Source organism: Physcomitrium patens, chromosome 13 (assembly GCF_059467195.1).
Source record: "Physcomitrium patens ecotype Gransden chromosome 13, ASM5946719v1, whole genome shotgun sequence".
In the NCBI taxonomy this organism is placed as follows: Eukaryota; Viridiplantae; Streptophyta; class Bryopsida; order Funariales; family Funariaceae; genus Physcomitrium; species Physcomitrium patens.
The window spans coordinates 8,340,540-8,365,087 of record NC_143422.1 but is presented as its reverse complement, the minus strand read 5'-3'; the positions used below and the strand labels follow the sequence as shown (position 1 = coordinate 8,365,087).

The 24,548-nt window shown below is 31.9% G+C and overlaps 2 protein-coding genes across 10 annotated transcripts; one reads left to right on the top strand and one right to left on the bottom strand.

Moving 5' to 3' along the window:
* The first annotated feature begins 5,551 nt into the window (after nucleotides 1–5,551).
* On the top strand, nucleotides 5,552–11,003 carry LOC112290814 (uncharacterized). 2 transcript variants are annotated; one of them, XM_024537538.3, is made up of 13 exons: nucleotides 5,552–5,770; nucleotides 6,295–6,742; nucleotides 6,907–7,035; nucleotides 7,190–7,384; nucleotides 7,581–7,628; nucleotides 7,813–7,941; nucleotides 8,108–8,235; nucleotides 8,481–8,591; nucleotides 8,913–9,021; nucleotides 9,231–9,349; nucleotides 9,662–9,815; nucleotides 9,969–10,125; nucleotides 10,333–11,003. In XM_024537538.3, exons 2-13 carry the CDS (start codon nucleotides 6,401–6,403, stop codon nucleotides 10,425–10,427), a joined length of 1,716 nt encoding a protein of 571 aa, XP_024393306.1. In that variant the 5' UTR covers nucleotides 5,552–5,770; nucleotides 6,295–6,400; the 3' UTR covers nucleotides 10,428–11,003. The 2 variants fall into 2 exon arrangements, with proteins under 2 accessions (XP_024393306.1, XP_024393305.1); XM_024537537.3 differs by having other exon boundaries at nucleotides 5,557–5,770; nucleotides 6,283–6,742.
* Nucleotides 11,004–13,287: 2,284 nt separating this feature from the next.
* LOC112290756 (uncharacterized) lies at nucleotides 13,288–16,178 on the bottom strand. 8 transcript variants are annotated; one of them, XM_090255289.1, is made up of 7 exons: nucleotides 16,051–16,178; nucleotides 15,537–15,818; nucleotides 14,854–15,320; nucleotides 14,486–14,697; nucleotides 14,100–14,222; nucleotides 13,705–13,933; nucleotides 13,288–13,559 (listed from the first exon to the last, which is right to left on the bottom strand). In XM_090255289.1, coding segments are annotated over exons 3-7 (954 nt in total). In that variant the 5' UTR covers nucleotides 15,242–15,320; nucleotides 15,537–15,818; nucleotides 16,051–16,178; the 3' UTR covers nucleotides 13,288–13,557. The 8 variants fall into 8 exon arrangements, with proteins under 8 accessions (XP_090111415.1, XP_090111414.1, XP_024393179.1 ...); XM_090255288.1 differs by having other exon boundaries at nucleotides 14,854–15,336; nucleotides 15,722–15,818; XM_024537411.3 differs by having other exon boundaries at nucleotides 15,722–15,818.
* Between the last annotated feature and the right edge of the window lie 8,370 nt (nucleotides 16,179–24,548).

The following is a 24,548-nucleotide window of genomic DNA, read 5'->3' as shown; positions in this document are numbered from 1 at the left end:
TGGAGGTTTTTCATCGACGACATCCATCTAAATCAAGATAAAAACCTTCTTTATAAAAGAAACAATATCTAGGCAAGATAACATTCTACTTTCAATCCTTGTTTGTAGCTTCTTTGTAGTTGTAACGCTCAGGAGATGGAGAACCAACAACCAGCAGATTCGACTCAAAAACCTTCATTTATTGACTTGTCGGATGAGATATTACGATTGTCACAACTTTCAAGACCATGCAATCGAGATGAAGATCTTCAAGAATGACATGTTTTTCCTCGAATAGATGGCGAGATATAATGTGTTTGGTATCACGACTTGGGAAGGAACTCCCGATGTTTGGTGATTTTACTAGAGGTAGGAACAACTCCTGATGGTGTTCCAAATGTTCTATTCAAAGGAAGTTATGAAGGCCTAAACAATGATCAAATAACTAGGTGGTCTTTCCGCCCTAATATGTGATACTACTGATGGTTGAGAGGCCCTATCAATCATCTTCGAAGAGAACAAAGATGAGAGTATGTGGCGAATACAATTTGTTGCATCATAGATTTCCTCAACATATGATGACCGCTCCTCTTAGAACTTGTCCCTAGAAAGGGGGGTAATGTCACGGACATACTCATGTAAGCTATTAATTACATATACAAATATGTAGAAGTAAGTAAAAGTAGATAAAAATAAGTTAATTCGATAGTATTTAATATGGAAGCTTCCTAGAAGCTTTATAGACGTTGCTTTGACTTCATAGGTGTCTTTAATTGACTTTTTGGATTAGAAACGTGGTCAACAAGTTGGCCATGTGCCACACATGTTGTTAGCTTGAAGATCAAGCTAACTATGTAGCCCACACGTAGAAAAACTTGCCTTATAAGTCAAGGCATGTATCCTACAAAGTCAACACATATTGGAGGTCCTATAGAACATCGCCACGTAGCTCCTAGTTAGATAGTATATATAGAGACAAGAGTGAAGCCTTCTTCACTCTTGTCAACTCCTTTCTTGCTTTTAGTCTAGTTTCAAGGATCTCTAGTTTTCTTGTCTTTTGGCAATAGCCATTCTAGTTTCTCTTTCAATATACATACTTATTTATTTATATTTTGTTACCTTTCTTTGAGTGAAGGCTCTCTTGTGTGAATTGCTTTTTCATCGAGTTCTTGTCCTTGACACCATTGTACTATTAACAACTACCATAACAAATTTCTATTGCAAATTCATTATGGATCTTTAGATATTGTCAAAATCCTAATAGTAGCTTCAAACCCTTTCTTACATACATGTATGTGCAATTTTCTTTATATCTCACAAATTAAGTACTTAAATACCATAAAATTTTGATATATAAATTTTTAATCTAATAATATATATTTTTGAAAATTTTGAGCTAAAAATTTATCCAAAAACTTAAGATATGATTCCAACCATTACTATTAATAAAATAACTGACTTATTACCTTTGAATTATATTTGCTATCTTTAACACTCTATAACTCCTACATACAAACTTCAAATGCAAAAATTCTTTCATAAAAAATGTAGATTTTAAAATCACCCTTGCAATTGCACCTCTTTATCTCTAAAATCTGTTTTAAAACTCCTTGTATCTTCAAATGAGCAATAATAAGTCTTAAAAAGTCACCTTAACTTCAAATGGCTATAACTTCATCATCTTAACTCCAAATCTATTAAAATTTGAACAAAAATTATAATCCAAATCCTAAATCTTATAATCTTTACTTTTGATTCTTGAATGCCTATTTTGAAGTTACCAAAATCCTTATTATGGTTGTAGACAGCCTATTAAATGCCTGTTGGATATGGCCTTCGACCATTAGAGATGAAGATAATTATCTTTTGCCTTCATCCATCTATATCTTGCTTTCATTTGTCTAAATAATTTTCTTAGAGATTTGAAACTTCATCATTGAGCTCCAATCTTCTTCTTAAATTTTATACTAAATATCTAAATCCTATATAATTTAAACACCATAACCAATATAAGTAAACATCAAAATAAATTTTCTTACATCAACTCTCTTTAAATTAATCTACTAACCACTAATGCACATCAACACTTACAAATATATTATATTTTTTAGTTAATTTTTACATAATATAAATAATTATAATACAACAATGTCAACTTTTAAAGGTATTTTTTATGAAAATAAATGCATAAAACTTTACTATGGATGTTATTTTGTCACAAATAGGAAGAGATTGCAAACTCCACTTGATAGCTTTTCATTCTAAGAAATTTGTAATAGCCAAGATTAACTATCACATCCACAACAAAGAGCTTTTTCCAATCATGGATTCATTTCAAAAATGGTGTCATTATTTAGAAGGCATTTTTAATCCAATCACCATATATATAGATCAAAAAAAACTTTAGTATTTTATGTCGGCACAAGTTTTGAATCATCACTAAGTCTATTGGAGCATGTCTTTATCATGATCACTTATCAACCTAAAAAACAATAAGGTTTGTTAAATGCTCTTTCTAAAAATTCTTATCTTGCACCAAAAGAAGGAAATAGAAATTTTGATCAACAAAAAATAATTCTCTTGAAGCCAAAGCATTTTTATCTTGAAGAAATAAAATCAACATTGATTATTAATTTAATCTTTTTTAAGCAAGTTCAATCAAATATGTCCTCTAATCCTCTTATTTATAATATTAAGAATAATTACTCTAAATCTTATGATATTTTTAAATTTGAATTCAAAAAATATATATATTCTATTTTGAAGAACAATTATACATTCTAAAAAATAAAGCATGAATATGTATTTTTTAAGCTCATCACGACTTTCTTGTAATTAGATATTTTGGATATAATAAGACTTTGGAGCTAATATCTAAAGATTTTTAGTAGCTTCTAATGTGGAAGGCAATTAAAGACTTTGTACAATCATATAATATTTATTAAAGATAAAAAACTCCTTGTCATCAATTTTATGGATTTTTTTAGTTATTACCAATTCTAAAATAATTATAGTCTTTTATTTCTATAGATTTTATTATGGATCTTTTAATCTTACATTTGTATGATTTTATATTTGTGATAGTAAATTATTTTATTAAGATGGCATATTTTGTACTATGTACAAAATCTATCATAAGTAAAAAAATGACTAAGTTTTTTCTTGATAATATCTATTGCTATCATCAATTACTTAAAGATATTATATCAAATAGGGAGATTCAATTTATGTCAAGATTTTGGAGAATCCTTTTCAAGATTTTAAAAGTGGATATAAAGCTCTTTTTAGCTTTTTAATTTTAAAGTAATTAATAGATATATTACATAAACCAAATTTTAGAATAGTATTTAAGATGTACCATTAAATATTAATAAGATAATTAGATAATTTTTACTATTTTTAGAATTTACTTATAATAATATTATGCATTCTTCTTTAGAGCAACACCTTTCTTTGCTAATTATAATTATCATCTATACCTTGATTCTTTTAATTTCTCAAAAGTTGATAATTATGCAATAGAAGATTGGGCGAATCCTTTATTTGAGCTATATATAACAATGAAGACATAATTAAAAGAAGCTCAAAGAATGACAAAAGACCAATATAGATGCTTATTGCAAAAAAAAAATTCAATTCCATGTTGACAACAAGATATAGTTACTTCATTACAATACCAAGACTAATTGTCCTTGTGACAAGTTGGATTACTATAAGCTTTGATCATTTTCTAGTTTTGAACAAATCAATCCAATTGCTTATCAATTACATTTAGTGGAATCTATAAAAATCTATCTCATATTCCATGTGTCTCTTTTTGAGCCATATAAGACAATAAATATCTTAGAAAGAAGATAAATGCCACCTCCTTTTATAGAAGTAGACAACTATTTATAATTCTTTTTTTTATTCGATTAAGGTATAATAGCTCAACTTATTAATATATTGTTATATTATTATAGAATATATCTAAATTAAATACTATTATAAATAAATTAATTATAAATATAAAATATTAAAAAATCTATAAATTATATATATATATTTTAATAATTTTTTATTAAAAATATTGAATTATAATTATAAATATGACATATAAATAATTATACTCTAAGATTTTTTTAAAAAAATTGTTGAGACTTTTTGTTAAATTTTAAATTTTTGTAATAAATGATTTATAAAGATTTATTTTGAACACATAAATAATCTTTCTACTTATAAATAGAATCTTATATATATATCATAAGTTTCAATTAAAATTATAAAATAATTTAAAATATGACTTTTCACCTTAGCAAGCATTAAAACAAATTCTATTGTAAGGTGAAAAGTCATGTTTTAAATTCAAACAAAACAAAAGAAATATACCATATTTATTAAACTATAGATTTTGGTATCTAGTCATATAAAGTCAACTTTTGAGACTACAATGTCTTTAATACATCTTAGCCAATTTAAATTTACTAACTCTTATAAATTAGCTCTTATAGATCTCATTTGAACAACTATAGTTGTATTACTTATAAGTTTTTTATTTGCCTAAGCTAAGTTGTTCAAATTATCTTCTTTTTCTATGTAAGAAGTTTAAAAATTTGATAAACTAAGGTGTCTAACTTGGTTTTTTAATACAATTTTATTTATCATTTGAAAGCCTTAAATTAGTTTATCTTCTTTAATTTTGATGCATTGGTCATGTTCTCCTCTTAAATTGAATTATAAGCTTAAATAATAAGCAGACGGGCATGTAAACTTACTTACAAATAATAATTTGTAGATAATAATCAAGACTAACATGATAATACTCAGAACTTTGAAAAGCACCCACAATTTTGATAGAAGTGGAGCTGAGACTCCCACAAGTTTGATGAAACTCGGAACTTTGACGCACTCACTATTGCGGACAGCAAAATTTTGGACCCACGCAAAAGGTAAACAAGAGTGCTTCTAATGACCAGGGATATCCAGCTTGAAACATGTTGTATCCCAACATCCAACTCCAAAAACGAGATGAAGAGATGAAAAGAAGCCACAGCAGTGCGACCCGGCAAACGTGCTCTGTCAAATCAAAGGAGAACATGACCAATGCATCAAAAGGGGAGTGAAAAAATGCGGCATTGCATTCATTGATGCAAAGAGAAGTGCCCAGGTCCCACTGACAGCCCCACCCCCACCATCATCGAGCAGACGAAGACGAAGACGAAGACGAATGCGAATGAGCGATTATGCGTGAATGGGAGAGTGAATGAGCACACGTCAAGAGTGTGAGTGTGAGTGTGATTGTGCCAGGGAGGGAATGCGAGAAAGAAAGAAAGAAAGAAAGAAAGAGTGAGTGAGTGAGAGAGAGCATCATCGATCAGGGTTGCGTCGAGATTCCCGTTGCGTCACGAAGGTGCACAGATGCGGTGAACCATGGCGTAACAACAACAACAATAAACAAACAAACAAACAAGGGGATTGCGTCGCATCCTTACAACCTCTGCTTTTCAACCGCAGCGATGAATGGATGGGCGACCTCCGCGCTCATCCTTGAGCAAATTTGAGCAGTAAAAAATAATGGGGGCCTCATCCTGATATCTGAGACGAGACGATGTGATGGCGTTTAGTTGGTGGTCAACTTTGTCAACCACAGGGTCCTGCCACTGCATCCCAAACTGAGAATAACGGAGAGTGACGATCCACGCAACTGCTAGCGGCTCAAGGGTATAGATTGCACGTGCATCAGTGTTTCTGTGGGTGGTGAATCTGTGTCTGGTGTGATTCCTACCCATTATGTTTTAGGCGGAATAAAGTGGTAAGTGTCCCGGGCTTTTTCCCTCAAACAAGTGACAGCCGCAAGTTTTAGGGGACTTGGAATTTGAAGCTAGGATACGACGAATTGACTGTGATTGAGTGCAGTAGTCGGTTTTTTTCTTTTTTCTCTTTTCTTTTTGGTTCAATAGCGGTGTTGTGTAGTAGGTGGGTTCGTGTGCCGTCGTAGCTGTGAGTTATGAAATGGATTGGCTATGGATGCTGCGGCTGTTTCTATGGAAGCTCGCTTTGTAATTCTTGTAGTAGGCAGGGCTCAGCGTCACGTGATTGTGTTGGGAAGTCCGCTTAGGCGTGCAATTTCTCGAACTTGGCTTCGATAGCTGTAGTGAATATTGGTTGTTGGGTAGTCGGATAGCGCATGCCTGCATTCATTGGATTTAGAATCGAGGTAATGGGGGAAATTATTGACTGGCATTTTCTCAGCACATTACCTATGGATGTGCGGAGTCTGAGGCTGCCGAATGTTGAAATATTTGTTCATTGTGATCGGTCAAGGGCTATGTGCAGGGGGATATCATGTAAAAGGGTTTTATGGGTACATGTCTGAGGCGCTTGTATATTCGTTCGAGGACTGTCGCACCCATAAAGCTTTGAGAGTGAGTTTACCACGGGTATGGAGCGCACGGAGGTTGTTAGGTCATTGAACCCTTTCGGATGGGTTGGTGATCATGCAATGCAATGGATATCTTCTGAGAAGCAGCGTGTGCTACATTTCGGTACCGCTGCACAAGGGTTTTTAGATGAGAAGAGGAGAGGTCAGCAATTGAGTAGAATTCACAAGAGACATCAAGAGATGGATGAGCGTGTGAAGCAGTTTGCGGGGAATATCTTCGATGAGAAGAAGAGGAGTGCGCACATAAGCGCCATACACGAATTTGGGATTAAGGCACACAGAAAAATGGACCGAACTGTCCAATTCTGGACACGGACCATTGCCATCTATGCGAGTTACAAGGTCTATTCGATTTCCTTGCACCTCTTTCTACACAATCCGTTCATTCAATTTCAATTCACAGACATTTTTGTGCTTTTGTGGATGGTACAAGAATCACAACCTTCGCGAACTTTGGAATGGGGCCTTCGTTCTGTCTAACAAAACTGAACCATTCGCGTGTATAGGCAACACAAGTCCGCGTCCAGTTTGTGAAGGATGAAGCAGAGCGCGAGCGTATATGGGAGGAGCGACATGAAATTGCGGCAGATAAGATTTATACTCTGTGTACCGAACTGGGAGGACTTTTCTTGAAGGTTAGTTCGTGATGTGCTCAAAATCGGGAGTTTGATTGCAATGCATATATTAAAATGGCCTCCTCACTCATTCGTCATTCCATCCAGTAATTTTTGAGGTTAATGAGGGGGCTTACGTTTGCAATTCTATTCACGGTGATTTGTATTTTGGCAGTCGGCACAAATACTAGCGAAACCTGATCTTGCACCGCTACCGTGGGTGAAGAGATTGGTAGTCCTGTGTGACCGCGCCCCACAAACGCCCTTTGGGACGGTCCTAAAAGTTTTGGAACAAGAATTGGGAAGGACTGTGGAGGATGTTTTTGAGCGCTTTGAAACGGAACCTCTTGGTTCAGCTTCTATTGCACAAGTATGAATTAATAACCCTATATTAAATTTTAGTTGTTGATGCTTTCGTTAACTGGTAACTGGCTTGAAGATTCCAATTTTTTGATTTGAACCTGATGTCGCCCACTTAACAGTATGGTTGTGTGTCATGTTCTCATAATGTATGCCTATGACACCTTTAGTGATCTCCCATGTTCCTATGGATTGCATTTGTGCAGGTTCATCGCGCCAGGTTGAAGGGAGCAACTAACGATGTCGCCGTCAAGGTAATCCTATCATCTGATCTATTGACACTTTAGTAAATTATTGATTGTTGTAATTAACTTTTTACACGCTAAGAAGCTGGGGACTAAATCGCTAGAATAGTCTAGTTTTGGCGGGTTCTTTACTGATTTTATTTACGATTTAGAAGTATTCTCACTTACTCTGGTTCTTCGACATGATGAATAGGTGCAACACCCTCAAGCGTATGAGTTGATGATGATAGACATCCGGAACCAAAAAGTGTTTGCCAGCTTCTTGCAACGATTCGATGTGCCATTCGATCTAATTTCCATTCTTGATGAACTCGAAGAACAGGTTTAAATTCACTTTATTTATTTATTTATTTATTAATCTTAGTTTCTTTCTCGTAGTTTTTTTCCTTTTTCCTTTTTTCTTTTTGACGTTCCCCTACCATGTGTATTAAAAGTAGATCTCCAGCATAAGTTGTTCTGATTAGGATTCTGCTCCTCTCTCTGCACAGGTTGAATTCGAGTTTGATTTCATAAGAGAATCAAAATCGATGGACCGCATTTCCGAGTCCTTGAACGTGGCCTTTAAAGGAAAACCACCCGTTACGGTTCCTCGTTCCGTGCCAGATTTGGTCACCGAGTAAGCTCACCTCCAAGTTTATACAACACATTACCTTGAGATTCTGCTTGTTGAAAGTGTTGATTGTCTTTGTCTTTATTCTGATATGCTACGTCGCGGTTTTATCCTTTTCTTCGTTTCTAGTTATTCATGAAGATGCCTGGGCGAATCCTCTCAGCCTAGTTTATTTTTTTCTATCTTTTAGTTTCTAAAAGTTCTGCTTCCAGTATTTGATTGTTGTGATGGCTTTGAGGTGATGCTTGCAGAAAAGTGCTGGTAATGGACTTCATTGAGGGCATACCAATCTTACAAATGGGAGATGAAATGACAAAACGGGGTATCAACCCCAATGGTTCTGTTGCCAAAAATGCCAAGAGGTTGGGAACATACTTCACTGCACAGTTCGGGAATTCGAGTTTGTTTACCCTGGTTCAAGCTTGTTTTATTGCATCTTCATTGGACGAATAAGGTCTTTGCATTTATTTATTTATTTATTTATTTTCTCAAACGGGCAGCAACTTTTCTTTGTTCAATTTGGTGCGTTAGGAGAGTAGTGAATTTTACAATTTATGCAAGAGCCAAGGCTCTCATGTAGCCTTTCTCCTCAACGCCCTTCATTTATTGTATGAATCGATGTATTAATTACTACCATTCTGAGTTTTTGCTTAAAAGAGTTGGTCTTACATTTTATTTGTCAGGAGAATCTTGAGCGACTTGGCAACAGCGTATGGAGAGATGATTTTAAGAGACGGTTTCTTTCAGGCTGATCCTCATCCTGGGAATATTCTCATCAACAAGAAGGGGAAGGCAAACACTCTCTTTACTTGCCTATTTATTGTTACTTGTCTCATGATTGGTGGTAAATTTTCTTGGACATCTCCACAGAATTCTCACATGCTATTTTTGCATAATAGTGAATTGCAATCCCAGTCTGAATTTTGTACGAACAGAAATAATAGTCAGTTACTTTGATATTTCATATTTTGATGGTTTCCAAGATAATTGGAATGTTGCAGGTGGCTCTTCTGGATTATGGGCAGGTGAAGGAGATTGATGATAAAGTAAGGCTGGGTTTTGCACGGCTAATAGTAGCACTTGCATCTAGTAATGTGCGAGAGATGGGTCTTTCTTATCGGTAATTTCCAACCCCGTCGTCTACTTGAACGTAAAATCGAATATTGAAACTTAATTGCACCCTGGAGGTTGTATCTGACTGTTACTTACCCCTCAATCATCCAAGTAGTGTAAGAATGCTATGTAAGATCCTTTTAGGTGACTCCGGAGGGGTGCACTTGTACTCTCGAGCACAGTGCTCTTTTAAGGAAGAGTATATGATATATAAGTCAAGTTACCCGAATTAATTTTGATGGCCGTACGCTCTCGGTTCTTACTGTTTGAAGGAAATGATGTAACCTTGAGTCATTTCTGATGGTGGTTTGATGTTTAGGGACCTTGGCATCGAGACCACTGTATCTGCAGAGAAAGATCCAAAGAACTTCAAGACACTAGCTACTATTATGTTTGACACACAGCTGCCTCTTGGAATGACTGTGGCGAACCCATTTGGTGATGATGCAGTGCTACATGACATTTCTGTGAAGGTTCTCATATTATCCCTTGTGTGTTAATTTGGATGTCACTCGCATCTTAAGCGAAATGATAGCGCTACGTTGTAGAATATGTTTAAACCTTGAAGTGAACATCCCTGAAATTGGATAAAGTTTGAATGTAAAACAAGTCTTTGCGTCATGCAGACCTTTCCCCGAGGGTTGTTTTACATCTTGCGTACCATACACATACTGCGAGGACTCAGTGTTGGGATGGATTCACCTCTTTCCACATCTGAGTTGTGGAAACCTCTTGCTTTACAAGTTTTGGCAGTTGCTGGCAAATCGCTTAACAGCTATCCAGGTCAGCTTGGTTTTGACGTCTTTTTTCGTAATCCGCACCTTTCTTTTGCACTTTAGTCTGGCACTTCCGGAAAACACCCAGCTTGTTTAGTTAACTTTTGTATTAACATTCATCAGTGAAGAGCCATTTATCTACTTTTTTTAGCTTGAGTTCCTTTTGACACGGTTAATCCTGGACGACAATTAATCACTATTTTTTTGAGTATAGTGGAAGAATTGGATTTGGAGAAGCCAAGGGAGCTTGTGTGGGAGAAAAGACCAAGGCTGAGGCGGCGTGGTCGAATGCAATTTAAGAGAGCGTGATTTATTACCAGTGTGCATAAGTAATTCAACCGTAATGGAGATTTTTGAGATTAAATTAATGTTTGCAGCTTATGTTGCTATGGCACGTATACTTTCGTAACCGTATGACTAATATATGCGGTGACTAATATACGTGTATTGCTTCACTAGCCCTTTCTTAACGGCTACATTGGTGTACGAGAAAGGATACTATTCTCTGAACCATGAGTATGAGAGGCAAGCTATGGTGACTCTACGAACCAGCATAACAAGGCTGTCTCCATTGAAAGTTACTTGTCGTTGAGTAGTAGCTGCTGGTGTGTTTGAGTAATTGCTCACTAATGATTTCACGCCTCATTAGTGAGCAATTTCTCAAACACACCTTGTGGGAAAATATGCCATGATTAGTAAAGTATTACGTTAGACTTGCAGACTTGACTGTGGATCCCTAACATGGCGTTTTGAAGTGCTTGAACTGTAGTTGGGTAAATAGTTGCTGACAAGTCAAATGATTTCAATGCATGAGCTCTTTTGTATAGAGTACATGAATACACTTTTTCCAGTGAATGTAAGAAAAATTACTATTGTGGTGGCTCAGTCATGAGAGTTGCAATTAGCAGCAAATTTGGTGAGGATGCAACAGGACTCTGTTGAAGGACAGGGGCTAGCAATTGCTTATAATTCACAGCTGGCTATTGATATCCATGAGCAGTTAGATATGCAAAGAGTACTCCCTGTACAAGATTGCATGTTAATTAGGTTTCCATCAACAAAATGTTCTGTCTTTTTGGGAGTAAATGAGCAAATTTCATGGTCCATGGTGATGGCTCATTCTTTTGGATGGCTACATCCATTTATATTCTGCAATCACTTATATCATGGACTTAGTGGGTTTTATTATGAGGACCACATGAACAAGTTCAATCTATAAGTTTTCAAAGTATTCTATTAAAAGGAAATGAGTGTATGAGAGGAGAAAACAAAATTGGTTGTGCCAGAACCTACCAAGATTAACATCATCACATGTGGGCATGAGTTCGATGAAATGAGTTGATGATGTTAAAATTAAAACTAAGTTTTACCAACAACTTTAAATATTTATGACAAATTAAGTATCATGCACAAATGCATAATATTGTTGAACACAAGGAATTCCTAAGTGTATTGAAGTAATGCATTCATGTTTTTAAAAAATACTTGTTTACAACTTTTCTCTTCCGTTTTAATCAACCAATTGAGAAAATTTCAGTCCAACTACAAAGTCTAATGGATAAAATTATAGAAAATATTTTTAAATTATAAGATTTAAATGATATACGTCATAGCAGTTACATTAAATCGAATGAAAAAAATAAGTGAGCACATAACATAATATATATATATTTTTTTGTTAAATCTTAAAAAGTAAAAAAATGTATTTACTTCCAAGATTGGAATCAGTCTCTTTTAAACCTTTAAAAGAAATTGTGACCTTTGAATTGATATCATATGGTTTGGCAATCTACAATAATAACAAACACATTTATTAATTGAATTTTATTATTGGCAAATATATTCTAAAAATGATAAAATGTGACATTCTTGTAAATTGGTCTAGTATAACAAAAACTACTGAAAGAAATTAATGATTGAAGTTTGATGTGCAGTCCACTGGGATAAAAAAACTGGAAGTATTTTGGATTAGATATTAGTTGTAAAGTCCATGTAAATCATGTCAAATTTATTTTAACTTAATATAAAGTACACAGTAGTACATTTTTTTTTTTTTTTTTTTTTTTTTTTTGATCATTTTTCAAATTTTGATACAAAAAAACGTCAATAATAAGTTAATATTCACATATTTAAATTATGGTGTCTAGCATTGGAAATATTAAGGTGTACTTCATAACAAATTAAAAATTACATATTTTTAAGGATTACTTTTTCTAACAAGTTATTTAATGAAGAATTTTATGAGATTATAATTTGATTCATTAAGTTGTGGGTATATATATATATATATATAAGGTATTGCTAATGCCACCACAATTTTTGCTATTGCCATTACATCCTATCACCTATTCAATATATATATATATATATATATATATATATTATTCTAATAATGAAATTGTTAATATTTCTAAGAGAATCTTAATTAGACCCATGTTTTTACAAATTCTACTCACTTTTAATAAAGAATAAAATAATAATGATGAATGTGGTTGATTTTCGTTAGTTGTACATCTAATAATGGAGAAATGAATCTAGAGGTCTTTTCTTCTTTTTTTTTCTTTTTTTTTTTTTTTTTTTTTTTTCATTATTACGATGGGGAAACAATTTAGTAAAATTTTGGGTCCATTTAAAATTACATTTCTAATATTTTTTGATTTTTCAAATTTCGAAGGGTAAAATTGATTTTAATAAAAAAGATTTGAAAATTTAATAAGAATAAATTTTGGTGGCATTGGTAACCACTCTTATTTAAGATATAAAAGGTTCAAAACGGAATGGAATTTGAAGAGAGAAGTTTTAATTTCTTATTTAATAGTGTATGATTAGTCTTTTTTAATCTTAGAAGTATTTTATCCTCATTAGATATTTTTCAATGGATTTTACTTAAAAAGCTTAAAAACTACAATTATTTAAATATTGTTTCACATTTTTACAGTTTTCCACTAAACATTTATACATATTTTCTTTAGATTCATGAAGAAGTCTAAATTAAAATTGATATTAGAAAATAAATTTCTTTTAAAATAACAAAAAGAAAATATACTTTCAACTTGGCATTTAATTCAACTGCAAGGACTATTGATAGATTGATAATGGCCTGAAAGATCGGCAAAACATAATATCCTGTTTAATAAATCTGAAATTACTAAACGCTCAATGCTTGAGGTACTATACAAAAATATATGCATTGTATTATAAGTAGTTGAAGACATATAAACAACTTTCCTCAAATAATCTTGCTGCAGCTGTAAGATCAATTAGTTGCGAACCCACCTGCACTCATACTTGCGAACATTCCTACATTATGCCATCAAGCAGAACCTTACATGCACAATTATAGAACCCACTTATAGACGGGTCCTCTAACTTCAACATCCGCATCGCAGACTTTTCAAATGCAAGTGTGCGTTTTAACACACCAACCACAACATCCTCCTCCTGCAAACCAAAAGTATACATGAGTACCAGATGTCCAACACAAGCATCCAGATGTGGTTTAATTAGAGTCTTCCATTCCAGCTCTGAACTTAATTTAGAAAATTTCAGTAGTTCAGAAAAACGAGTGCGTTAAACAACAGCTTACAAGCAGGGGTCATCTTCCAGATTTGGTTATCCTGTTTTTTCCAAGCAAATGTAATGACAGGCGATCCCTCTTTCACACCCCCCGATTTCTTATCCCCACGAAGAACATCCATGTTTCGGGTGATATCCGTCGCAAGACGGATGCAGTGGTATCCCTGGCCCATATCCTCACTCATTGTCCACCAAATGGTGTCATCGAGACCGTTGGGTTCATACTGGGTCAAAAGGCACTGCAATACGACAACACATCCAACTCAGAATCAGCACATCTGTTTCAAGCTGATTCTAAGCTTTATCTTAAGGTTTTGAACTTCTACAGTCCGGTGAATCAGGAATCTAGAAAATTTGAGTCACTCATCTTCAAGCATTAACAGGGATGCTTGTAAACAACAACACCTGCTTCAGGTCCTCAGGTGCATGTCGCAAAGCTTGACCTGTAGCCTTGTTGATCAAAGAGAAGGCACTAGCTCCAGTTTCATCCGTCACTCGAGTGCTTATAGTCTCATCCTTGTACCACACCTGATGGGTATTTTTGGATAAAAGCATTCAAAAAACATTAAAAGTCAATATCACCATGCGCGCTGAGTAAGAATAGTATGCGGGTGGCTGGTACTAAATTCATTCATGTGATTGTGCAGCAGTACGACAATTCGCGGAACAATGCTTGAAACTAGAGGTCTCAGGGATGGTTATGAAATGTTTATAAAGATACGAGCTTGTAGTGAAAAGTGGGTTCTCTATCTCCTCTATTTGGAAAAGGGGAAATATGTTAAATCGCTCACCTGGTAATCATCGCTTATGTCAGTGGGAACCATAACCGGGCCTTGGCCAGGTACCACAGCGAGGTTGTAACTAGGATCCGCCTTGCAATGAATTCTTACAGGATGTCCAGGAAACTGCCTTCGGCGAGGACCCTCATCCTCATCCCTTGCTCTGTGATGTGGGGCGGGCGCATAGGGCGAGGTGTTGTATTCCGCACTCCCGTAACCATGACCTACATCAATATCCCAAGCTCCTATAACAGCTCAGTAGCTGAAATCCTGCGTTAGCTTTTATAGTGGAACAGCACATTCATTAGGAAAAAAGAATTTTGCATAAGCCTAGTCTCGTAATTTATATGGCTAGGAATCAGATTCATTCACAAACTAACCTGACGGAGGACCAGCATCGTAGCCGCCGGGTAACGAATCCATTTGAACATAAGATCCAGTTGGGTATTTAGAAGTGTTCCTCCTGTCTTCATATCCTCCGTGCCTGTAATCTGTGTACCCTTCATGTCCTCCAGGTTTCTGCTCTTCGTAAGGACCAGGCCTTCTTTCCTGTCCGTATGGTCCTTCAGAATACCCGTGTGGCGCAGAGCCTCCATATACTACCGGGGGAGGAGGTCTGTGCTCGAGATTCATGCCATGTTGAGGTCCTGCTTCTGAAGAATGGTGGGGGTGGTGGGGGTGATGGTGATCCCTTCTTGGGAATTCCTCTCCTCGGCCGTAACCCTCCTCAGGGTACGGATTATAAGGCTCCCTCTCGCCGCGATGCATGATGACGCTCACTACCGAAACGATTGTGCGTATTAAAAGCAAACGGATGCTTTCAACTCCTTGATTCTAATGCTCTCTGCTGCACATGAAAACGGCTGAAAATGATTCAAATAAAGGTATTACACTGTAGTACTCAAGCATCGTTGAAGATTACCTTAAAAAACTATAATTAACAGTTGCACTAACAAGTCTAGGCAGCAAATATGAGACACATCAACCAATTACACAGACCACCAAGAGCAGTCGTAAAGAGATGCTCTACCGATGCGTAAAAGATAAGCAGTCCAAGACTTACAATGTCACAATTTAGCTTCTCCAAAGATTACAGTTTAGGACAAGAATACAGCTTTAACGAACAGATCCTTAAGGAAAGGGCATGGGAAAAGTTCAAAGAAACATCGATGTTGAAGAGCGATGACAGGGCATAGAAATTAAAGCAATTGGATAGGACGCGGCTGAACATGACTAGCTGTAGAGTACTTTTAGAGCATATCTCGAGGAACTGATCAGTTTATCTCCAACCCGAAGATAGAAGCGATTGAGAACGACCCCAGCATATAATCAGCCACCGAGGTTCCTGGGAGAAATTCCTTATTGAGAATATCAAGAGGCAATTAAAAGATGACGACACACAACGAATCGACACAATCTTCAACGGACTAGCAACTAACACACACCCAATCAAGAAATACAAACCTGCGGAGGCAAACATCTGCAACCCACAAACTCCAGAGAAACGATCTCAACATTAAACAAGCCAGAATAGCACACACCTCACCAAATTTAGTCCTACACAAGCATCTACTCACCGATGATAACGATGACCGCCCCCACAAAAGTAAAACTCACAACGGGAATGCTACCCAAACTGCAGATGGGAACGCTACATGAATGGCGACAACTCTCGATCCTCCGAGTGCAAGTAAGACGAGACTGCAGTTCTACAAGTGCTTCATGAAGCTGATGCAGGATTGTAAATATAGCGAGGAAGCGAATGCGAGACCAGGGCTCGTGTTGTACGTGTAAAGGGGCTTCATCGATGGAAGTGGCAGAGCAGAGGAATCACGATGCCAGTGTAATATTTGATGGATGAGGGAGGACCATCCACGTCACACCGCCACCTCGGCGCTGCAGCGTTGCCACCGTGGCTCCCTCGTTGATTTTTTATGCTGACATGGCCTTGTCGCTGACCTGGCGTTTTCGATGAACCGGAGATTTGACTCCTGTGCTCCGATCAGCGTTTTCAGCTTTTTTATTTTGTCAGTCCACGTGGCTGCTTCTGTGAGTGCATGGTTGTTAAGGTGGCTACGTACATCATTTTGTTTTCTTTTGGGGGAAGATCTGCTTGATGTTATCTGAAAAGAAATACATAAGCTATAAAGCACATTTTCTTTAAAATATCATAAAACATGCTGCAAAATATGTCAATCAAGTACACAATATCTAGAGATACACACACTTGCATGAGTATTTTGGAAAAAATATTGTATCCTGGATACTGCATTAAAGTGAAACAGTTATATATTTATATTTGAATTAATTAATTTATATTAAATAATCATATCTATATCTATGTGTATATGTACTCCTTCTTTTATTGTGTACTTGATTGACATATTTGACCATTGTAATAAAATGTCTTTGAGAATATAAAACTACAATTTTATTATAGAATTTTTTACATACAAAAACTATTCTCTAAGCACATTCTGAAAAAATGAATTGTAAATAAGTATTCAATTCTTTAAAAATAACATATAGTGATCAATTCTAATTTTAAGGTGATACACTGTACATGTATAAATAGTAATTTTAATTAAGATACAGCTCTTACTATAATTATTTAAATTAAAAAATTCTAATCTATGCCAAAATAATAAAACATCAATGATATATTATAAAACCTTACTATGTTTTAAAAAAGAGATTACATTATTATTTAAATTTTATCTTTAAATAATGTTTTATCTTAAGAATCTTGAATTAAAAGAAATAATGATTACTATATAGATATTTAATTTTATACATGCAAAATTAATATTTGCAAAATCAAGAAGAAAATAAAAAATAAAAAAATTAATTCCAAATATAGCATTTCTATCTATCACTAGAAGAATTGATTTTTTATAGGTTTTTGAATTGTCTAATTACACACAAGATTTAGAAGTAGAGATTTAGATTGTTTAACAATCTAAACCAAAATGGGTATTGAAGGACTAACAGTCAATCTCAATAAATCAACAAATTATTATTGGAAAAGAGATTCTTCAACTCAGAGATAAAAATAAAAATAAAAATAAAAAAAGTCATAATTGTAATTGATTGCAAGCTTATATTTTTAGTCAACAGAGAAAACAAAAAATTGACTTTATTTTTAAGTAAGTTAAGTTGTTTAATAAAAGCTTAGAAGAGAACATTTTGCATAGAGTCATTAAGTTTTACAAAGCATGTTGGTGTAATAAAACATTAAAGATATAAAACAATAAATCAAATTAGAATATTTTTTAAAAAAATTACAAAAATAATAGTTAAAAATTCTAAGAAATAAGTTGGGAATTTTAAACAGAAAGAAGAACCATTAGATGAATCTACATTTCCTTTTTCTTTCCTCCAAATAATATTCTATATATCTTATTTTAATCTAAGAGTGTGTCAAATAGGTGCTAAGCATTCTATCTCTCTACCAAAGTATCTATATTCATACCCATACCTATCTCTTATAATTAAATACTAATCTAAAATGCTTCCCACTTTGACTAATTTTCTTTGTATGGCGTAACCAACTAAATTTGCATAGATACAACCTACTCTACCTACAAGATTTGTAAGACCTATAAGTTGTTGCAAGTAATTACTATGCTAATTTTGACCAATTATAATCAATTTAACCATTGTGTACATCTATAATCTATTTGATTGGCAATGCATATGAGGTTTATTATTTGGTATGAAAGATTGACTATTTTTTTGAAATATTTATATATATTTAAACAATAATTACTATTATTATAAAATATTAATTATAGAATATAATTATAAATAAAGAATAATTCTTTATTATTTATCTAATTAAATCTATGAAGATTTTTAAAAATATTATGGTTTTTTAAGTTATTATCTTAAATTGGTTTTTATAAATGCTATAAATCAAAATCAATATAATGTAGTATAACAATAATAATTTAAATAACTTATATTTGAGAGATGTATAAATATGTATATATATATATGTTTGTTTAAAAAGAAACTTATATTTTTCAGAACACTTACTAAAATCTTTAGTTTTATAATTTTAAAATAATTGTATATAAAAACAAGATGACTCAATTTCATAATCTTAATTTCTATGTGCATCTTCATTTTCAAAATCTATGTAGTATAATTCTTTCTTTCTAATTATATCTATGAAGGGGATTGTGCCAAGATTATCATATCTCTTTTTGCCACTATGAATGCAATGTAACTAATTCAACTTAATTCAACTACTATTACAATACACACAATCTAATTGAGTTGAATTAAATTGAGAGATGACGAATACTATTGTTACTACATGTTTTTAAAACCTTCCAACAAAATCAATTGGCTTGAGACATCTCAATTATCAAATCTTAAGATTTAATCCAAATTATTACAAAAATCATTGGATATGCAAAAAATAAAATAAAATAAAATAAAAAATGAAGAAAGGAAGGAAGAGAAGGGAGGGGGGAAGAAGGGAGGTTCGAAGAAAAAAAGGTAATAAGAGAGAATATCATAATGTAGTTAATAAAGCATAGAAAACATGATAGGGCAAGCGGCCTTATAATCGGAGGGTACAAAGCCATAAGTTCTAGCCACCCTCCTTTAAACATTTAATACCTTGGATAGCAAAACTGTGGGACTTAAGCCAACTTGAGATAGGTGATCTTTGACAAAAAAGTTAAATTTCATGTTAATAGTAGTAATGCTTCATAACAGGAGAGCTTTCTAAATCTCACACAATGCACTATGATGAAATAAGTGTCCTCTCATAGTGCATAGTGGTGTCACAATATGGAAAAATTTGCCTAGGATTGTAATGGTGGCCAACAAGATATAATATTTAGAAAAATGAGTAAAAAAAAATAAAAATGGGCATAAATGACGACCTTTTTTTTTTTTTTTTACCACCAAGAAAAAATAGGAGATAAAAAAGGATAAAAAAAATTAATGTAGATATAAATAGTGACCATTTTTTACTACTAAGAAAATAATGGTAATAAAAAAAATAAAAAAAATAAAAAAAAATAGGTGATAAATGGTTATAGTGTCAAAGATATGAATTGAAAGAAGATGCATAAATCTAAAAAATCTGTGTTAAAAGAAAAGTGACAAAATAGTAATAAAGTAGTATATATATTAAAAGGAAACTGGAATGGCTATTGCCAAAAGACAAGAAAATTAGAGACTCTTAAATGTAAACTAGAAATAAGAAAGGAGTTAACAAGAGTGAAGAGGGCTTTACTCTTACCTCTATATGTACTATCTAACTAGGAGCTACATGGCAATGTTTTATAGGACCTCTAATATGTGTTGACTTTGTAAGATATATGTCTTAGCTTATAAGGCAAGTTTTTTTATGTTTAGGCCACATAGTTAGCTTGTTCTTCAAGCTACTAATATATGTGACATATAGTCAACTTTTTTACCATATTTCTAACCTAAAAAGTCAATTATAGATACCTATAAAGTCAAAGCAATATCTATGAAGCTTTTAGGAAGCTTCTATAAAAGATATTATAGAATTAACATACTTTTATCTAATCATATAGGTAATTATTGGTTTACATGTGTATGTCCATGACATATAGTCATAGTAAATTAGTAGTAGGAAGCACGACTATTAAGTTAGAATTTAAAATATTTGTAGTAATAAATATAAAAATTTAATAATAAAAATTATTATTAATAAATTAAATATTGATTTAAGGTAAGAATTTTATGTAATATTAATTATATTTATATATGGTTTGTGTAATTGAAGTAGATATTATATTTTAAAACTTGAAAGCCAAGAGTTTGATAGAAACCATTAAAAATATTTTTGAGGTCCTTAATCTTAATTATCTTTCTTCATATGATGAAATTGACTTTAATTTTCTACTACTCTTAGATTATAAAAAAATAATAATAAAAAAGAAGTAGATGTAATTAAAGACTAAAAATTTGATCTTTTAATATATATATTTTAAAAAGATATTATTTTTATAAATATGAAGTGAAAAAATATTTTATTTATTATTTAAAAGAAAATATGGAAATGACTATATTTAATGCTATTATTGAATTAATATCAATTTTATTTGTCAAAAAATAATTTTAATTGAAGTATTCTATAAAATTATCTGAAGAAATAAAGAATCTTTAGAAATACTTAGATAGGCCATTGATAAATATTGATTATTTAATAAAAAATATTTAGACTATATTATTTTATAAATTGACAAATAGAGATTAATATTTTGAAATTTTTATTTTAAAATATCCAATAATTGTAATATTTTGAAATTTACATATTGTATTACAAAGTTAAAACTCTTTCAAGTATTTGTGGTTTGAAATAAATGGTTGGAGGGAACAAATATGGAATTCCAAAGACTTTATCACCAAAGCCATTAAGATATATTTGAAGTGTGAATTTGAAAAATCTAGATTTAAAAAATTTAGATTTGAAAAATCTAGATTTGAAAAAATAATTTGTCTATAAGATTAATAACTATGGTAATACATCCAATATTAAATAATTTCTTATTTCTGAAAAAAATTATAAATAATCTAAAGATCCAACATTTGTTGATTTTGAAGTTAATCTATCAATATTAAAGAAAAAAGTCTTAAATCTTATAGATAGAAGTCTTTTTATTATTGAAGAAAAAACTCTTGTAACAAGATTTTGACTTAGTAAATATTAATGGTAAGTTCAAAAAATGGTTTTTTAAAAGACATGTAGAATATATTTTTCTTATAAGAGCCATACATCCTAAGAATAAAAGCTATAATATCAAAGTTTATGTTAGCACAAGGTATTGTAAAGGAGAAGAATTTAATGAAAATAAATAATAAAGTAAGACTTTTTTCAAAGAAGTATGAAAAAATAAAAATAAAGAAACATATATATTAAAAAGAAACTACAATGGCTATGGCCAAAAGATAAAAAAAATTAAAGACTCTTGAATCTAAATTAGAGCAAGAAAGAATTGATAAGAGTGAAGAAGGCTTCACTCTTACTTCTATATATATTATCCACCTAGGAACTACATGACAACATTCTATTGAACCTTTAACATGTGTTGACTTTGCAAGCCACATGTTTTAATTTGCAAGATAAGTTTTCTATGTGTGCGCTACATAATTAGCTTATTGTCCAAGCTATTCACATGTGTCATACATGGCTAAATTTTTGACCAAGTTTTTAACCTAAAAATCAACTATAAATACATATAAAGTCAAAGTTATATCTATATTCTGATTTTATTTATTTTTACTTACTTCTATCTGATCATATAGATAAATATTAGAATAAGTATGTCTGTTTGTGACATTATCCTTTCTTCTAGAGATAAGTTCAATAAGGCACAATCATCATATGTTGAAAAAATTTAAAATGCAATAAATTATATTTGCCACATACTCTAATTTTTATTTTCTTCAGAGATGGTTGATAGATCTTCTCAGCCATCGATAATGTTTCATATCAGGATAAAAAGACTATGTTGTTATTTCATCATTGTTGAGGCCTTCTTAACTTCCTTCAAATAAAACATTTGGAATACCATTAGAAGTTATTCTAATCTTTAATAAAATCACTAAACATTGAGAGTTTCTTTTAAGGTTATGATATCAAACACATTATATCTTGCCATCTATTGAAAAAAAAATGTGTTCTTTTTAATGATCTTCATCTTGATTATATTTTCTTGAAGGTTGAAATAATTACAATGCCTCACTTGGCATGTCAAAAAATAATAGCTTTTAAGTTGAATCTATTAGTTGTTGATTCTCTATTTTCTTATTGCCATAATATATACAAAATTTACAAACAAACATAGAAGATAGAATATTATCTTATTTTGATCTTGTTTCTTGTATGGCAAAGATTTGCTATTCTTCATCTAAATTTTGATGGATGTTATTGATAAAAAGTTTATACCTTCTTTGTTGTATTTGCAAGATTTTTTACTAGCTCCCATGTCCATTTATTAATATCATATCTATATCAAGAAATAAGATATTTCAATCTATTTTGGTACTGCTTTGAATTCAAGACTTCTTCCATTTCAAATTCTTCATTATTGTCCACTTCTATAAGACGAGGTGGCTCGTGTTTTCTTCTTGGTATGTTCATTGTCTTGTATAGTTCAAAAAAAACATGTAGAATATGAAATAGATCTTCATTGATTCTAGCAGATATAATCAATAAGCAATTGGATTGATTTGTTCATAAATAAAAAAGATCCAAGCTTATAATAATTCAACTTGTGACAAGGATGAATAGTCTTCATATTATGATGAAGTAATTATATCTTATCATCCATGTTGAATTGAGGTTATTCTTTGTAATAGACATCTATGTTTATTTTATTTTATTTTCTTAATCTTCTTTTAATTTTACCTTTATTATTGCATATAGCTCTGACAAATAATTTGTCAAATCTTTTGCCGCATGATTATTAACTCTTAAAAAATCAAAAATATCAAGTTGTGGATGATAAGGATAATTAGAAAAAAAAATGTTTGATGAATAGAAGAGTATATTGTGTTATTGTAGATAAATTCTATTAAAAAAAATTATTTAATTATCTTATTGGTAATTGATGGTACACCTCAAATATTACTCCAAAATTTAATAAACATATTTCATTTGTCTATGAATTGGTAGATAAAAGATGAAAGATAACTTTATATCTATCTTTAGAATCTTAAAAGGATTCTTTAAAATCTTAATATAAATTGAATCTACCTATCTAATATAATATCCTTAGATAATCTATAATAGCAATAGATATTTTTTTAAAAAAATTAGTTATTTTTTTACTTATAATAGATTTTGTATATTATATAAAATATACTATCTTGGTAAAATAATCTATTATCATGAATATAAAATCATACGAACTTGAAACTAGAATATTTGTGATAAAATCCATAATAATAGAAGACCATAGTTATTTCGATATAAGCAATAGTTGGAGAAATCCACAAGGTCATTGATAAGGATTTTTTGACCTTAAATAAATGTTACATGAATAGACAAAGTCTTTTACTACCTTTCATATTTGTAACCACCAAAAATCTTTAGATGTAAGCTCCAAAATCTTATTGCATCTAAAATATCTAGTTGTTGGAAAGTCATGACATGCTTAAAGAATAGATAAACAAGCTTCTCCTTTTAGAATATATAAGCGTTCTTTGAAATAGAGTAGGTTATTCTTGAACTCAAACCTAAAAGCATTATGAGACTTAAAAGAAGAATTCTTGATATCATGAAGAAAAGAATTAAAAGACATACTTGATTGAATTTGTTTGATAAAGGTCAAATCAATAGTCAATATTGATTTTATTGCTCTGAGATGAAAATACTTCAACTTCAAGAAAATTATTCTTTGTTGATTAAAAGATGTATTTTTTTTTTTGGTACAAGATAAAAATATCTAAAAAAGGCGTCTCAAAAATCTTATTATTTTTTGAATCAATAAGTGATTTTAAAATCAAATCTTGAGAAAGACATGCTCTAATAGGCTTGATGAATATAATAGTGCCATTCTTGAAATGAATCTATGATTGCAAGAAGTTCTTTGTTAAAAAATCTTATAGTTGATCTTTACTATTACAAATTTTCTTGAATAAAAAGTTACTAGGTGAAGTTTATTATTTCTTCTCATTTGTAATAATACAACTTCCAAATTAAAGTCCAATACATTTTTTTCCATAAAAAATAGTTTAAAAAAGTTAACATAATCCAAGATTGGTGTAAAAATAAAGGTTGTCTTTAATGCTTCAAATGCTTATTCTACTTCTTGATTACATTGAAGTTTGTCTTTACAAGTCAAATATAAAAATGAAGCTACAATTTGAAAAGAATCTTTGATGAAGCTCCGATAGTAGTTGGCAAATTTCAAAAAGCATTAGACATCTCTTACCATTTTTGAGATCTTCCAATTCATAATAGTTTGAATTTTCTTAAGATCTATCATAAATCTATCATTTGAAATGATATATCCTAAAAAGTTGACTTGAATAGTGTGAAATACATATTTTTTATATTTTGGCATAGAGTCCTATACTT

What these genes read in the sequence shown, in the direction of transcription:
- LOC112290756 (XM_024537414.3), bottom strand. Translation starts at nt 15,241, where the DNA reads ATGCATCGCGGCGAGAGGGAGCCTTATAATCCGTACCCTGAGGAGGGT. An exon ending in CGATGCTGGTCCTCCGTCAG is followed by an intron (nt 14,698 to 14,853) that starts GTTAGTTTGTGA and finishes ATATTGATGTAG; the next exon opens with GTCATGGTTACGGGAGTGCG. An exon ending in CACCTGAGGACCTGAAGCAG is followed by an intron (nt 13,934 to 14,099) that starts GTGTTGTTGTTT and finishes GTCGTATTGCAG; the next exon opens with TGCCTTTTGACCCAGTATGA.
- LOC112290814 (XM_024537538.3), top strand. Translation starts at nt 6,401, where the DNA reads ATGGAGCGCACGGAGGTTGTTAGGTCATTGAACCCTTTCGGATGGGTT. An exon ending in GTGCCAGATTTGGTCACCGA is followed by an intron (nt 8,236 to 8,480) that starts GTAAGCTCACCT and finishes TGATGCTTGCAG; the next exon opens with AAAAGTGCTGGTAATGGACT. An exon ending in GTTGCCAAAAATGCCAAGAG is followed by an intron (nt 8,592 to 8,912) that starts GTTGGGAACATA and finishes TTTATTTGTCAG; the next exon opens with GAGAATCTTGAGCGACTTGG.